The 17,625-nt window shown below is 37.4% G+C and overlaps 1 protein-coding gene across 1 annotated transcript in view; it reads left to right on the top strand.

The window, feature by feature from the left end:
* SUPT3H (SPT3 homolog, SAGA and STAGA complex component) overlaps window positions 1-17,625 on the top strand; it is a 99,608-nt gene that overhangs the window by 55,169 nt on the left and 26,814 nt on the right. Inside the window, exons 4-6 of the mRNA XM_075707748.1 lie at window positions 5,515-5,601; window positions 6,813-6,903; window positions 8,805-8,941. Of these exons, the coding sequence (XP_075563863.1) occupies window positions 5,515-5,601; window positions 6,813-6,903; window positions 8,805-8,941 (315 nt within the window). The remainder of the gene's footprint in view (window positions 1-5,514; window positions 5,602-6,812; window positions 6,904-8,804; window positions 8,942-17,625) is intronic.

Genomic DNA, 17,625 nt, shown 5'->3' on the forward strand with positions numbered 1-17,625 from the left:
TGGCAGTGTTAGGTTAACGGTTGGACTCGATGATCTTAAAGGTCTTTTCCAACCTAAATGATTCTATGATTCTCTAAAGCCTCAAAATGTGATGCAGAGCTTTATCTTCTCAAGGTCACACATAATCACCTGGTGTTACATTAAGTGGACTTCAGTAAAAAATACTTAGATTTGAAAACAGATACCTAATAAGAAGAAAATTGATTGTCTTTTAATCTGCAGATGAAAGTTTTATGTTTTAGACACCTTGTGACGATTTAGTCATGCTGTTTAACCCTTGTGTGGTTGTCCTAAGTCATTACCTATTAGAGTGCTCTGATGGACTCCATAATAGAATTATCTTCCCAGGGTGTGCTAACTGCATAAAGCACGTCCGTATGCTGACCTGTGGAAACAAATTCTGTATTTTTCCTCTGTGTGTTAGAATTAGAAGCTCAGGTGTCAGCATTTGTAGCATGTGAGAGATTCTATGGAAAGATTTAAGTGAAAATCTGCGTTTACCTATTCTATTTAATTGCCTTTGAAAAAGTATTGGGATGCTCTGTTTAGAATACATTTACAGCACTATATCTAAAATCAGAATATTCTTTGGTATTTTTATAGTTGCATTCTGTTGATCTAGAAAAGATGAAAAAATAGGACATTTTAATGCATATTTAATAACACAACAACCTTCCTGCTACAGAAAAAAATTTGGCCAGGTGAACTATGATCTAATTTTCCTCTATAATGAAAACAAAATCATAGCTCCTGAAGCATTATTCTTGGCTCCCAGCAGTTTCAAGGCATGCAAACATTACCATTTCGACTCCGTCCTGCAGTTTAACTGGAAGGATTATGTCACAACATAGTATGTTTGTTTTCCAGCTTTTTGTCTGTTTGTCCTTCAAGACGGTTTTGTAGAAGTATCAGTTATTGTTGACTTTGGAGGTAGAGGAAGAAAAAATAATTATGAAAAAAAAAAAAAAGCAGACAGTGCCATTTAAGTAACTGTGCTTCTGTCATAGGAGAATGAATACTCCTTTCAACAAATCTATAATTTGCAGAAGTTGCAAAAAGAAAATAGCCGTAAGGTGACTGTTAACATACTTCAGTTCATCCTGCCAAGAAAGTTAACTTCATAAAGTCATTAAACCAGTGATTACATTTTAAAATATTATTCCCCAGCCATTTCTTCTTAGACTTTAAAATATAGTTACTGTATATACTGCCTTCTTTGTAATGTGAAAAATTGTAAAATGCACTTATTTTTCATAAACTCCTAATTATTAACAGAGCTATTTGCGCTCCTATAGTTAAAGTCATTTCAACACTTCCGTTATTTAAACTTCACTTTTAGGGGTTCATAATTTGGCAGTAATAAAAAAATATATTCAAACTCCGAGGTTGCAAATATTGTTTGCTGGTATTAGGAAATTTAGCCTGTTTTTCTTTAAAAAGCTAAATAATTTGGATTGTTTGCAGTTCTTCAAGATTATCCCAAACAAAATATTTTGTAACCTGGACTAAATTATTTTAATCATTAAAAAAATTAGGAAAAGACAGTGAGTATGTTGGAACAGCTACTGCCCCAAATTCTGTGACTGGCACTGAATATCACTGAGGCTTGGAGAAGGGAGATGGTGGGAAATTCTTGCCCTATCTCCACTTCTCCTCTGTTGCCACACAGTAACCTCACATATGAAAAGTCACTGTGGCATTTGTATCACGCTTATCACCTGGAGTCATGGGCAGCAGACCTGCTGCTCGCAAAGTAAAGCCCCCCCTTGCTTCTACTGCAGCGAAAGGTGAAAGACCTCCTGACTTCAAGGTTGCATAGCTGAAAATTGCTTTTCTGGAGTGATAAAAGCTCGGGTGCCCAGAGATGGATTGTTTCTTTGGCTTCCTGAAGTCCCCCTTCATCATGTAACGCGGCCACGGTAATGACTCAACAAGGCCTTCAGCTCCGGAAATTAAGGAATCGGGGCTTATTGCATATTAATGGCAACTCTGGGACAGTCAAATAAGACAGTTTGTTATAATACTAATTATAGCAAAGCACTCATGTTGTGGTTTGAATGAGTCAATTATGTGTGTGTTAAAACTATAAATACATCTTCCCCCCAACCTCGGCTGTGTGGTACGTAATTTTTTTTTAATTGCTTGGATACATATTTACCTGAGCATATCCTGGTTTCCCAGGTAAATATGTGTACCAATGCAGAACTCATTATGGTCTGTTTGGATAAATAATCCATATTTTATAACTGTACAGGAAGTAATTATTTTCGTATTTTGCTTTCTTTAAGCCAAAGAAATTAAATGCTGTGTGTTCATTCCTTAAAATAAAATAGATGCAAAAGTCGAGGCAATACGAGAATAAAGTTTTCATTGTTTTGGTAGAAACCGAGAATATTATTCCAGATTTTGATCTTGTGTTTAGCCCAGAATAACTCCGTTAAAGTAAACAGTGTTATTCAGGATTTACTTAGATGCAAATGGGACGTGAATTTGGCCTCCTCTCCTTACTCTCCCTTACTTCACTGGGAGGTTCCTGTAAGCAGCTTGCACACAATCTTTGCTTTAAATGACATTGTCACATGTTTATCATTTGGAAAAAATAAGGTATTTCAGCTACACGCAGAAATTAGCATATCTGAATTTTATGGTAAGAAAATTAATGTCTTACAGAATCGGAGAATGGTTTGGGTTGGAAGAGACCTTAAAGATTATAGTTATGGTCCTGTATGTGTTAGGGAACTAGAGCATACTTTCACATCGGGTATTGCTGCCATTGTTTTATATGATATTTGGAAAAGCTGTGTTGTGTTATCACCATGCTAAGGTCAGGTTTTGTAACACTTTTAAGCTTAGTGGGTCCAAAGTCAGCCTTGGCATAAATCCATTAACTGCAATAGATTTACACCAGAGATGAATATTGGCTTGTTCTTGGTAAATTTATTTTTATCCAGCTCTTTATATTTTATGTTAGAAATATAAGTAGCTTGCGTGCCCTCAAACTAATCAGAATAAGAAACAGTTTTGCTTATGCCAAAAAATAGAACTATCGTTTTTCACATTCTTACATTTTTCAAGGAAGATTATATTACTGTGACTTCTGAATTCCTGAAATCTCTCTGGTCTCTGGGACTGCAAGGGCCAAGAGAGGGTTTTGAGGGGAAAATCTGAAACTCTTCACGCAGTATGTTTTGTGTTGTGCATACGAGATACAGTTAATGTTTTGTATGCATGTGATTAGTGTGGAAAAAAATTAATGCAGTCCAGTATTATGATTTATGGACTGAATCTTTTGCCCACTGAACACTTGCCAAAATGAAAATCTTTTTTCCCCCCCCTCTCCTCCTTTGGATATTAGAAACAGCTACTGTTTTTGTTGATCTTTTTAACTTCTGAATAGGCCTATTGCAAGCCATAGCAGCATGGGAGCTCAGATTAATAATATACTTATTCAGCCAGTGATACTGAGTGAAACCATTGCTAGTGTGAGTACGAAGGATAGGATTTCTTTAAATTATTTTCAGGTGCATTAATGCATTTCTGAAAGAAGAATATAGAGATATTAGAAAATAAATTTCTGTTTATCGATTGTGTTACAGGTATGTATGAGTTTTAACATCAAGAATTTTTTAAGGTGTCTCTCCTTTTGATAACTTTTGTACTGTGCTCGCTTTCAGTCCATCCATCAGATGGTTAACAAGGATAAGAGCGAAGAAATTATGATTAAATCTTGCCTTTTGGACAATGGTTTTGAATTTAGAAGATAAGGTATATTCCATGCTGGGAAGCATCCTTTCTATCCCACTTACTCTACAGCATCATCTTATGCCAGAACCAAAGGCTAGTGAGGTGAAAGGAGCAAATCCCATAGACTCCTCTTGTGCATTTGGGTTGGACCTCCTTAGCCCGGTAGTTTGATAAGCATCAGCTTGCGCAAGTTTGGTTTCTAATCTTGTACTGGTTTTCATATGATCTATTTGGGGGATGAAGGGATTTAGAGCAGCCCTGCAGAGAAGGACTTGGGGGTACTGGTGGATGGAAAGCTGGACATGAGCCGGCAATGTGCACTCACAGCCCAGAAAGCCAACCATATCCTGGGCTGCATCAAAAGCAGCATGGCCAGCAGGTCGAGGGAGGGGATTCTGCCCCTCTGCTCTGCTCTGGTGAGACCTATCCTGGAGCCCTGCGCCCAGCTCTGGGGCCCTCAGCACAAGAAGGACATGGACCTGCTGGAGCGGGTCCAGAGGAGGCCACCAAAATGATCCGAGGGCTGGAGCAGCTCTGCTCTGAGGCCAGGCTGGGAGAGTTGGGGTTGTTCAGCCTGGGGAAGAGAAGGCTGCGAGGAGACCTTATTGCGGCCTTCCAGTACTTAAAGGGGGCCCACAGGAAGGATGGGGAGAATCTTTTAGCAAGGCCTGTTGTGACAGGACAAGGAGTAATGGATTTAAATTCAAGGAGGATAGATCTAGACTGGATATAAGGAAGAAATTTTTTACAGTGAGGGTGGTGAGGCACTGGCACAGGTTGCCCAGAGAGGCGGTGGAGGCCCCATCCCTGGCACCATCCCAGGCCAGGTTGGCCGGGGCTCTGAGCACCCTGGGCTGGTTGAAGCTGTCCCTGCTCCCTTCCAACCCAAAGCATTCAGTGATTCTGTGATTGTATTCTATGATTTGTGTATAAACTAGCCCAATTTTCTGCACCTACTGACGGTGAACCCAAGGCTGACATGCTGAGTCCCTTACGAAGAGATGTTTGCTCTTTACGGCACAATCTGGGGCCTTTAGAGGCACTGTCAGCTGGAGGTGAGCACAGTTCTTGGCTTCACACTCCTTTGGCCACCTCTTATAATTTTTTGTGGCATTCATTGCTCGATGCCACCTTTATCTCTCATACCTGAATGGCCTGGTCTGCTCAATAAGGTTTTTCCAATTACTTTATTAAGAGTTGGTGTTTCCTATCAATTAATTTTCTTTCTCTCAAATTAAATAAGAATATGCCTAAAAAAGTCTTCATGCGAGTCTGGTTTGTACTAATGATAAGTCAAGTAGGGGTAGAGTTTCTTTCAAAAAATACTTAGGTAAGCTGTTTAAAATTAATATTTGTTATTCTAAAAAATTTTGAGAGGGATCAGCCACCCTTCCACAGTTGCAGATAAAGTGCTATGGCAAGAATCTGGCATTTTTACATTGCCTGAGAGAATTATGTGTTCATTTTCTGGGCTAACGTGGTGCAAGGAAAGAAAAAAAAAGATGTAGCGCTTTTTAAAAGCAATCATTTTAAATATAAACAAAAAAAGGTTTTGCTTGAGATTTGTCAAAAGTCTTTCAGTCTTTTTGTAAAATTGTTATTCACTTCCTAGCTAACAAGAGCCGAGTGAGTGACACCTTTGAGAGTCCCAGCTTGTATTTTGCTATGCACTACCATGCAAAATATTATCTGAACTTATTTAAAACAAACCCTAGTGAATAAATTTTTTTAACACAGAAACAGCCATCCTAAGTTATTAATTTATTTTAGTTGCAGCAAGCAGCTGAGGTTTCTCAGCTGAGAGGAGCTCGAGTCATCTCTGCTGAAGATCTCCTGTTCTTAATGCGCAAAGATAAGGTACAGTAATAAAACAGAATTTTCTTGCTTTACATAGTAAGCTGCTTATCGTGTTTTAGAGTGTTTGCTTAACCTATGTGAAAGGAGTCCGTCATCATGAATAGCTTTATATAAAAGTATAGCTGCTCTGCAATTGTACTGTGTTGTGCACAGTACAATAATTGCATAACTTTTTATTTCATTCTTATTTTTTCCAGTAACTTCAATTATGAATTGATTTTTTCACTAGCTTTAGCATGGGTGCTGTACCTTAGAGCTCAAAAAAAATTTCTTAATAAAGGTATAAATATTGATCCTTATCCTTTATATCTCTCTTATTAAAAATCTGTCATACTAATTTCCTCCTAGTTATGCAGGGAGTAGATGTGACATTTGACAGTGCCACCATTACATTTTTGTCATCTAGTCTGTCAGTAAATCCTGTCTTGATTTTTCCTTTATAATATTTTTCCTGCACTTTATCTCACTAAAATCTCCAAAATTCGGGATAGTCTTGCTTTCTCTGGAAAATAAGTAGAGCAGGTCAATAATTTAAAAAAAAAACAAATTTCCATACAAAGATTAAGTTAATTTGCTTTCTTCAAATTACAAAATCATGAAAAAATTCTATCAACTGTTTTTATCGAAGTTATTTATTCTTCCTTTATCTCCTTTTCTTCCTTAGTTCCCCCCTTTTCTGCCCCCTTTTCTCTCCCCTTTGTTTTTCTTTCCTTGTTTGATAGGTGAAACCTAATGACGAAAACCTTACCAAAATTAAAAAACAATAAAACATGAAAACCAATTACGGCTGCTTTATCTGATATAATGCATAAGGCTATACTGAAAACAGTGGTCAATATGGATGTCAAAGTTCATGAAAATATACATTTGTGGGTTTGAATTTCCAAACTAAGCAAAGATTTTGGAGTGCCCTAAAGAAGCCTGATCGCTGAATTTCTGCTTTCTGAAAGTCAAACCCATTTTTGTCTCACAGTTGGCAAGCAAAGTACCAAGGAGCTGAAATAAATACTATTTAATGTGGAATTGCTACTGACCTTGATGTACTTTCTATGTCGGGATTTTCTGCAGAATCAAAAATTACAAACATTTAAAAAATTATATTTACTGAGTAATGTATTACACTTTTGCATGTTTGTGTGTTACAAAGTTAGTGTAAATAAAAAATAACTCTATATAATATTAATTAACATAAATGTTTTTTTTTCTGTTAGAAGAAGCTTAGAAGGCTACTTAAATACATGTTTTTTCGAGACTACAAATCTAAAATTGTCAAAGGAATAGAAGAAGATGACCTCCTTGAAGGTAGGAAAAAAAAATTACTTAATTTGGGGGAGGCTTGATATTTTATAAATGTGCTGAACAGCTCAATGCAAAGCATTAATGGCTTGCTTAACAGTTAAAGACACAAAAGTAATGTCTCCAGAGTAATTTGGTTAAAACTGTCTGCTTTTCTGTTTTAAACACTTCAAAAGTAAGTATTTGCATCTACCATCTGAATGATAAGTAAGACTGCTTAACGTCAGAACTCTGTTGAAGTAAGAAACTGGTGCTGATTAAAAGGCTAATTGATTTCAGCATGTGTAATTTAAATGCAGCAGCTACCGCGTGCAATTGAATGGACATTTGTTAAATTACTATCAAAGGGTTTTGACGTGTTTTACAAAAAAATCTGTAATCTGAAGTCATTGAATACTAATATATGACCTGGGCTTGTTTTCAGTGTGGTTTAACATTTTATACTTTGAATCTGTAATTTAAAGAATGGGAAACACTTTTGCTTCCCCGATCTATGAGCAAGGAAAGGGTTGTCAAGCACTGGAACAGGGTGCCCAGGGAAGTGGTTGAGTCCCCGTCCCTGGAGGTATTTAAAAGATGTGTAGATGTGGTGCTTAAGGACATGGTTTAGTGGTGGGCTTGGCAGTGCTAGCTTAACGGTTGGACTCAGTGATCTTAAAGATCTTTTCCAACCTAAACGATTCTATGATTCTAAGTCACAGATTTTATAACCAATGCATTTAAAGGAAAAGCTCTTTGAATTAAAAATACATTAATTTATGCAATATAATTTGCTGGTATAAAGTTTTGTTGATTTATACTAATAGAAGAATTAGCATTTCCTTTGTAAAAAGTTAAGTTAAAACTTATCATAGCAAATCTAAAGCTTGCCATACTTCTATAGCATCTAGCAATGTCCATACACAACTTTTTGTATTTAACTTATTTCCTTTCTCAGAGCCTTTTATTTTTTTTTTTTTTTTTCCCTTACAATGAATTCCTTGTGTTTGGTTCCTCTGAGCATCCACATTCGTGTTAGGTAAACATTGTACTTCTTGCTTTGACTTAGTCAATCTGTGGATTAGTTTTTGTCAACTCATTTGAGATTTAATTTGCCTGTGGCATTTTATTTTCACCACACGTGAAAGTATATTGATTCATGCAAACTGTCTGGCAGTATGGCTTCCTACCTGACAGCTTTGGGTTTTTTCATACTTAAGTCTGTGTCACTATTTAAAACAAATAAACAATTTTCATAAGCCATTTAGATGCTCATGAAATGTTTCCTAAACACAGTTCAGCTGGGAATTAAAGATTGCATTTTCTGGCAGGCTTTGGTGATTGAAGCCATTAATTTTGTTTTGTGAAGCTAATGTCTTTATAGCTGCTGTTCTGTTTAGAACAGCAGAGATCACCTTGCGAGGGTTCTCTAGGTTTTACTGTAGAACCGTGGTCCATCACCTGTGGAGCTGCACCTTAGTGTTTGTGTTATAGTTTGCTTTAGGCTGTAGGCAATGAGGATGTTCTGCATGCTTTCAGGAAAGAGCATTTCCTCTATATATTCTGTTGTACAAGTGAGGTTTTTGTACATTGGTTGTACAAAGGGTGGTTTCTCCTACAGCTCTCTCCACTGTGGATCCTTCAGTGAGAAATAATGATGTATGAGCAGTAGGCTAGGTGTCTCTAGATTATGAAAAAACACTAGGTTATAGTAGAAAACACTAAAGGTGATTTTTCACTACAGTGCTACTGCAGCACAGCAGTGACTTCGCTTTGGTCAGGTAGCACAACTTGTATGAGAAGGACAGTAAGATCCGGCCTTTTCTGCACAGTGCATCTGATTCTAAAACACATCCCTCCTAGGGACATTGGTTGATGTTTGGAGGAACCAGATAACTTAAGTTTGTTCTTTGCTTACCTTTGTGAAGACAAATTCAACAGTAATAATACCAACAAGCGGCAGAAGCTTGCTCAAGACTTTCTCAACTCCATTGACCAGACGGGAGAGCTCTTAGCCATGTTTGAAGATGATGAGATTGATGATGTCAAGCAAGAGCGAATGGAGGTAATTAATTTCTTTTACTGTTACCCAGCTCCAGCAGAGAAAACAGTGAAATATTTCATACATCATGCTGGTCTGATGCCTTTTTCATGCTGCATATTATATTGTTGTTACATGTTCTTCCCTTTTGCCCAGATGGTCTAAAGGAATCCTATTTCCCTATTTTTCCTATTCCCTCAAATGTTTCCTGATGTCTAAGCAAGCACGCTGAGAAAGAAGGTTATGAAAGGGTAGTTATGGATCTTGCTGTCTGCCATGTATTTGTATTTCCTTCCTGTAGAAAGCAGATTATATTTATAAACATTTCACCTGCATTTTTCACAATTATTTTTTTCATTTTCATTATTCCTCTCATGAGAAAATTGTTTCAATAGCGTTTAGGGACTCTTTTCATATAACACAGCTTACAGATAAAATTAAAATATTCTGTGCAAACATGTTTTAGTATGTGCTCTTCTCTCCATCCTGCTTTCAAGTCCTATTTTCTGATCTATGCATTTATGAAAAATTATGTCTACATTACAGAATGCAGTACCATATCACTCTCAAAAAGCTGGGTGGGAGCAAGAAGCAGTATAGCTGTGTTAGCATGGAAGTCTGGGGAATGATGTTTTTTATACCAGTTGATTTTGATACCAGTTTTACTTTGTGTCACTGAGGTTTAGCTATACTGGCACAAAATACTGTATCATAGCAAGTACACCTTATAGATCTTATCAGCCCTATGTCCTGTCTGTCAGCAGACCATCTTCTTGAATGTCATTTACACTGAAGTATTTATAAGATCTAAAGGCTGTATCCATACTAATTAATAAACTAGGCCAGGGCCAGTTCTCTGGCCCTGAAGGCAGGTGACATGGCCCAGCTTGGGCCACTATGGCTAAATTTGCTGTAGGTGGTCAGGGCTGCCCTGTCTTTTTGGTAGCCCTGTCTGTAGTGAATCTGGAGAACAGTCTGTGGCCTCTGTTTGTGCCCAGTTCCTCCTCATGGCTTGTGTGGGCAACTGGATGTCAAGGGCAAAACTGCCAGGAGCACGCTCAGAATTCCACACTAGCGTTTGGGCCAATTTCCATCCTTTTTACTCAGTAGTATAGTATATGCGGCTGTTGGAAACTTGCTATTTTTAGAGTGCTTTTTATATCCTTTCAGTGGTAGAAGCTGGTTACTTTGGTTTGATTTTCTTTTCTATGCTGAGGTGGCTGATGCGTTGAGTAATATTTGTGTATTTAATACTTGACTATTAGGGCCTCATTTCACTTTCAGGATTTCATGGAAAATTCTAAGAAATAACCTGATTTTTATCCTGCCCTAGTTGTAAGTCTCATTTTTTCTTCTTAATGGAGCCCCTTTTCAGAACTGCGACTTCCCCAGTCTTGTTTCTCCTTCCTTCTCCCCATTACAATTACTCAAAATCTTATCAGGAATCCCTTCTTTCTAAGAATTTGGCTAGTAACAAGTCCCATTTCTCCCCAGCTGAGGATCAGTGTTGTAGAACAGTTGTTCCCAACCACTGTTTGTGTTTTGGAAACTGATAGTTTCTTTCCTTTTCATTGCTTTCTTATTTATGCAAAATGTTATGTTTTGCATAAAGGCAGGGAAATCCTTTGAGCTTGTATGCACAAAAATAAATAACAGCACTGTTCTGAATGAATGGGTTATGTGCTTGACTTTACATTCTCTTTTGTCATTCCAGTATAATATTTTGTCTAAAAAACTACACAAGTTGCTAGAAGTATGAAGTTCCCCGTCTTAGACAAGGACAAATCTGACTCTATGTTTGTCCGTCAAGGAATGTGTTCCTGTAATCAAATATTTATCTTTCATCTGACTACATGCTTTGTTTTTTCTCACTAGACTATAATTCATGAACTGTAGTATGTGTGTGTATATATATATGTATAAAAGTAATTATTCTCTCTATTGCTCTACTTTATAAGATTTTGTGAACTCTTGATCTGTTTCCGTGTTACAAAAAAAAAAAAAGAAAAATCAAGATCTACTTATTTTAGAGTAGATCCTTGAATTATATACAAGTATGAAGTCAGTACTATGTATTTCCTTTCTTATTAGTTTTTAAAACTAATGACAAAATGTGAAAGATTGCTTAAGTCATGTTATTCAAAATGTTTAACATATTTTTGGCTATGTTTTGTTTGGGATTTTGTTGTCACTTTGAGGTGGGTGGAAAGGAATCAAAGGTAGTAGGAAATGTGATCCATTCCTAAAGGAAGAGTTGTTAGTGGATGGGCTAATCTGATGTATTACATTTTCTTTGTGCAGTAGATTGTTTAATCCATGCTAAGTTTTGGAGGAAATCCAATAGACACTTTAAAAATTCTAACAGTGTTCTTTAAGGAATTAGTATACTTAAATCATGAGCTGTGATCTAAAGGCAGTGTTCCTTTTAGGTATCAATTACCTCAGAAATGTGTGGTTATCTTGGTTTGGACAACTGTAAATAATTTCAGTTCCACTTTGCCTTGGGCCAAAATCATGCTAAGTTGTCCAGAGCAGATGATAAACATATATTTCTGATGTCATTATGGGCTAAACAGGATATGATTGTTTAGCAGTATGGTTTCAGTTATGATACAAAAAGCAAATATTGTTTATACTCATTTCTTTGAAAACATTTTAAAAAATTAGAGCTAAGACTTCATGAGATCGCTTGCTGTTCTGTGAGGTCTATTCCGTATTCGTACCACGCAGGAGTAAGCAAAGCTCCAAGCCACTTTCAAACATTACTAAAGGAGAACAAACAATTCTACACTTTTGACTAGAAAACACCCACTAACGCTGTCATATTAAGAAAGGACATTCTTCTAGGATTGCATATAGAACTTATTGGTGTATCCTGTGGCTTTAATTTGAAGCAAAGGGACTATATCTAAAATGTAGTAATAGCAATGTGGAAAGTGGAGTACTCTTAAAATACAGGGCAGAAATTAAGAACAAAATTCACATTACTTTGTCATAATACAAGAGTATGTTATCCAAACATTGTGATTAGATGACTTACAAAAACTTCAATAATAGGAATAAATAGTAGCAAACCAGCCAACTGTATTGGCAAGATCAAAACAAAATAAAAACTAGAATAGCACCTCCGTCTCACTTCATAACAGTTAGTACTTTGCCCTCCTAAGATAGCAGTAAAACACCAGTGAAACACTGCTCCTCGGAGTAAGAACAGGTGTAGATAGAATAAACTATTCTTGGTCAGATATACAATTGAACTGGGCATGTGAAGGAGAGCTATCCAGATCAGAGAAGTTTTCTTCATAACAGTTGACAGTCTTTATAGTATAACGCATGTAACGGTGATCTACCTACCACCCCTTTTTTATTGTACAGGGTAGGCTCTGGCATAAGCAGAGCTGGTGGTGCTCGGGAATTCAATTTCCCTTCTGTTGCCTGTTGTATTCACAAGAGAGAAAACCTTGCAAGTGGATTGCAATTTGCTTTCCTCTGTCTCTTAACATCATTTAGAGGGGAGAGTTAGGATTCCTGTGGGATATGGCTGAATTGGTGTGGGAAGAAGGTGCATGCTCATTTGAAATCTTTGCATTTTTCCTTATTTTGCAGTTTGGGTAGAGACGCAGTTTTGGGTGTTTGTGTCCTTATTTTGCTACTCCGAACCTCTCAGGTGACCTGTCCATAGTAAAACTAGCTGCAGGTTTTGCTCTGATTTTGTGAATGGTAACTCCAGTTCTGCTAAATTTTTGTATGAGAGCCACTATCAAATTCTCCATGCTGTGTTATTAAAATCAAGTATAGCTATTTTAAAGCTTCAGTCAATGTCATTGCAAAGCTGGCTTCTCTCTCATTCTGTAAATATCCATTTTTTATCATTTGTTTTATAGTTCCAATACCTCCCCCACCAGGAAGAAGTCTTCCCATCAGAAACCTGAACTGACATACAAAGGAATGCATAGAGCATCACACTGTGAATGCTCTGTTTCACTTTTGTTCCCCTAGGATTAAGAGAAACACCATCCATCTGTCACTCTGACTGCTAGTTTAGGGATATGTTTCCAACACTCAGATGTTATACGGCAGTAATTCAGTTGCAGTAGCTGCCATAATGCTTTCATAGTACATTGCAAGTTTGAATAAACAGTGGAGGGAAAATAACTTCCCTAGAAGTATACAGTACCTTGAAAACAGGCTAGATGCCAGCAAAATGTTAAAACTAAATTATCCTCCCTACAGAAAGGGATTGGTAGAAGCTTGTGGTTCTTTAAGGTGTATTGTCCTATGAAATACGTTAGGTATTTAAAAACTACAGATACGTATTATTGTTCTAGGAAGTTCATCGTGGATGTGATTTTTCCTGTACTGCTCATTAGTATGCTTCTGTTAGTGCGAAGTCTGTCCAAAGCTCACAGAAATGCCATGGGCCCTGTGCAAAATACAGTAGATTGCAATAAAATGTAGATGTGTTTGGAATATATCCTGCGTTCACATGAGGTTAAATTGCTCCCATTTAATTTTGTCTGTGTTCAGATACAATTAATTTGTGTTGGGACAAGACACCTAAATACAGGTAAATGCACCTTGGGGTACAGGAAATCATGCTCTGGAAGTCTGCTCTGTTTCAATCATAAAAAGAAGGTTGACCCAGCATTTAGTTGTGTCTATAGCAGTAAATTAGACTGTGACCAAGAAGATTCCTTCCTACTGGAATAGGATCACCTATGTTAAAACGTTTGTGTGGTCATGCTTTGACCTGAGCCAAGTAGCATTGTCCCAGACAATTCCTGGGCACAGTTTGGGAGTCAGCCTGGGCCAGGAGCTTTCTCCATGGCACAGTTTGGATGTGGCCACTCTCTTTGGGAGTCTTGGAGAGCAGGAGTGCAGACACAGGTTGCTCCGTGCTGACTGCCCTTGGAGCTAGGGCATGGACCTGGCATCTTTTAGTTGTGACAGCTAAAATTTGGTGAGGTAATTCAGAAAAAACACCTATGGGCTCTTCTCTTCAGGGAGGATCTGAAAGATGGTGTTGAAGTACTCAAATTCATTGTACTAATTTGGAAAAGTTGTACAAAGAAAATAAGCAGGAAATTATTTAGAACCAGCTTTGAGGCCTTTTAGTACTACTGTGCTCATTTCACTGGTGAAAATTATACCAGTCTAAGTGCTGTGTGGGGTCATTACTCTTTAGGGAGTATCTGTTCATGCAGGGTGTATCAATAACAAACTGGAATTTGATTTAAAGCCCATATGGAAAGCTTAGTGCTGTAGTACAGACAACACGTACTTAATAGAAACTGCATGCCGGAAGGCAAACTAAAAAGTTTTATGTTACTAAGCATGACAGCATTGTTTCTTAGAGCACATCTTTCTTGCTATATAATTTTTATGATAAAATTATTTTTCTGTTTCTTCAGAAAGAATTATTTTTAACTTTCTTACTGATTTCAGATTCTTGTCAACAGAAGGTATATTTTGGGACAGAATCTTTGCATTTGGTTGGGTGGTGACTTCTGTTATCTCATGTTATTGTGCCCAAATCTAAAAATTTATTAATTTTTAGAATCACAGTTTTTAAGTATTAACCCTTCTTAGATTTTAACAGCTATGCCCTAGGAAAGAATACATCATGGGGTAAGATTTGGCTACAAATGAAAATGTTTAAATTTGTTTTGGATTTTTGTTAGGTGTCTCATCTCCCACTGTAGTTACTGGAGACCCAGGCAGTTTAAACAGTGGAGTTTATAGAGCTATTCAGCTGATCAAATGTCTGTATCTTCTTTACAGTGAGCTACACAGCTCTGTAGACTCCTCTGGGTGTATTTATCTTGCAGAGAATTTCTCTGTGCTGTCAGTGACCATTCTGCTTCTATCCTGGCCGTATGTGGGGAGTGGAGGCTGAAAGACTAAGACAAAATGTATTAGACGTGGAAGAAGCTTGAGTTTCAGGGAGCTGGTAAAGGGATGGAGTATATATGCCTACAAGTACGTATGCTTGCTCAGGTTCACTTGAGAATAGGAATGCAATCCCTGTTGCATTTTTGTGCTGTCTTTAAAAATACTCTCCAGATCTATCATCCATTGATCTTGTGCTGGTCCACATATAGAATTGCAGCTTTCTAATACTATGCCATTTACACCACCAACTCAAGTTAGAGCCTTAAATTTTTTAAGCTATTAAGTTTTGGGAAAAAGGGGGTAGGTTCCTTATTCTTTACTCAACATTGTCAAAAATGGGCTAGGGGATCCCAGTGATGGGGCACAGAAGGACAAGCCATAGCATTGAAAATCTCGTGTCTTATGATACATTTATGTATGGACTAAATAATTGCAACCTTAAGTGTAAACCGGTATCATCCTCACCTGTATGTCCAGGCCAAATAAGGGGAAGTTGTCTTGAATTTGAAAAGGCACTTACAATAACTAAGTACTCAAATAGGAGTGGGAAAGTTCCTGCCCAAGGACACTAGAATCTTGGGACAGTGATGAAAAAAACCCAGGACCTCCTTCTCCCACCCCCTTAAGCTGCTTTGAGATCTCGGTGCATTGCTACCACAAGTTGGGCTGAATTTCCCTTAACTGGAGCTGTTTAAACATCCCAGTAACTTAGGCCAGCTTCTGTACTCAGAAATGAGAGCACAACAATCCAGGACGAAGTTCATTTCTTAGATCAGAGGGAGAAATGCTTTTTCTTTGCTGCTTCCCACACCCCCCCTCCCCAGCCCCCCAAAACATTTAAGACACATTTGAGTGTAATTCATCAGATGTTAGGAAAAGTACTTCTGGTGCCTCCGGGGTGGTTCTTTTTGGAGACTGAAGATCTGTGAATGCAGTGGGACCTTGATGGTATGAAAAAAAGAGTGTAATGATGAGCTGTAAAGGACTATAAGGTCAACACCAGCTCCCTATATACTGTCTACTTCTTTTGATATGCATAGATGCAAAGATTAAAAAGAACGTAGATGGAACATCAATCAAGAAAAACCCCTTTATTCTCTGGGCAAAGTTTTTTCAATATTGCAAAACATACCTTACCAAAGTGAGGAATCCAAATATAGAGGGAATTAATGTCACTGCATCACTCCAGTGTTTCCAGATGAGTGCAAAGATAGCACAACTGGTAGCGTCTCAGCTGTAAATTAGGTGTCTGGGCATCAAAGCGTTTGTAACCATTATTCGGTATAAAAATAAGCCGCCTGGTATTAATGGTTTCTCTGATTACACATTGCTTGGGAATGTTTGGGATACTGGGAAAACACTGTTCCTCTTGGGCAATGGTTGAACTGGTTAAAAGTAAACAAAAAATAAAGAGAAACAGTTTTTCATTATTATCTATGCGTCTGTAAATATTGTGTCATTTTTGTCAGAATGGGAAAAAGCTATCAAGTGGAAAAGTTTGTTGTTATAGCCAATAATAGCAATAGACTTTTTAGGTTGCTACAAATCTAAGATTATTAGGGTTTTCTCACATTGGGGTCGATTGCTATGGTTACATAAATTGTATATTTGTTTAGGTCTTCAGTGCTGGTAAAATATTGTTTTTAGAGCATTTTAGTGAGCGTTGCTCATACTGCAAATTTAGGCGGTTTTGCTAGGAGGACAAGGTGTTATTTGCTTTTCTGTCTTTTAGTTCTTTGAGTATTTTTTTGCCGCTGTTTGCTTTCTCTGAGGAAGAGGAAGATTCTGGGTTGTTGTATTTTGTATTTTTGACACCCAAATGACTGCATTTTAACTTAACTTTTGGAAGGAAACTTTATATGTATATTATTTATATCTGTAATTAAAGGTAGACACACATACATATAAAAAGTATTTCCACAGAGCATTTGATTAGGAGCCAAATGTAAGACTGAAGAAACATTCTCCTTCTAAGTGTATTTTAATACTGTGTTTATTTGTGATCCTGTATTTAACATGTTTGTTGCTTAGATATACTAGTCAGCATGTATTGGTACTCACAACACAGTTACTGTTTATGTAAACTTTGGAGAATTTGGAACAAGGAATGATGCTGAAGTCTGACAAAGGTGCCATTGGTAGTAGGTTATTGAAATTGCTGTCATGCTTTAAAGTAATTAAACAAATCAGTGCTGATAATGATTTGTATTTCTGAGGTTGTGCAGAGATGGGGTAAGACATCTTTTCCGCAAGAAAGGATTTAATTCAGATGCTTTGGTGGGGGGAGTTATTTTTTCAGGTCTTCGAACCTTTATGTAGCAAATTAATCATCTTTTAAGCTCCATTAGCCTAATATTTAAGTCCTTTCTGAATGAAGACAAAATGGCAACAGTTTATTTCTTAGGGTAAGATGTTAACCAGGCCTATACTGAGAACAGTTTTTTAACATCTCAAGCTTTCCTGAAAGAATTAGTCACTGGCATAAAACCATTTTCAAGGCTGTTTTGCACAGGATTCACAAAACTCAAAAATCCATGGAGTTGTAACATGAATGAAAATTATGTAAAAATTTCAAACACAGTATTACTTTATGACATTCCCACTTCTCACCTGTTGCAAGGAAGAGATTTTTTGACACTATTGTGAAGAGCGAGACTGAAACCTCAGCACAGAGACCCCGTGTTTTTGGCAGAAAGCTTCGCAACCACCCACTTCTCTCACTCCCACCTGCAAAGCTCTGTGGTGCAGGAGCACCTTGGGTCATCAGCCACTGTTTGACCAAGCTTCAGTGTGCGCTCCTGATTTTCTCTCTCCTT

This window comes from Pelecanus crispus, chromosome 3 (genome assembly GCF_030463565.1).
Source record: "Pelecanus crispus isolate bPelCri1 chromosome 3, bPelCri1.pri, whole genome shotgun sequence".
Classification (NCBI taxonomy): domain Eukaryota; kingdom Metazoa; phylum Chordata; class Aves; order Pelecaniformes; family Pelecanidae; genus Pelecanus; species Pelecanus crispus.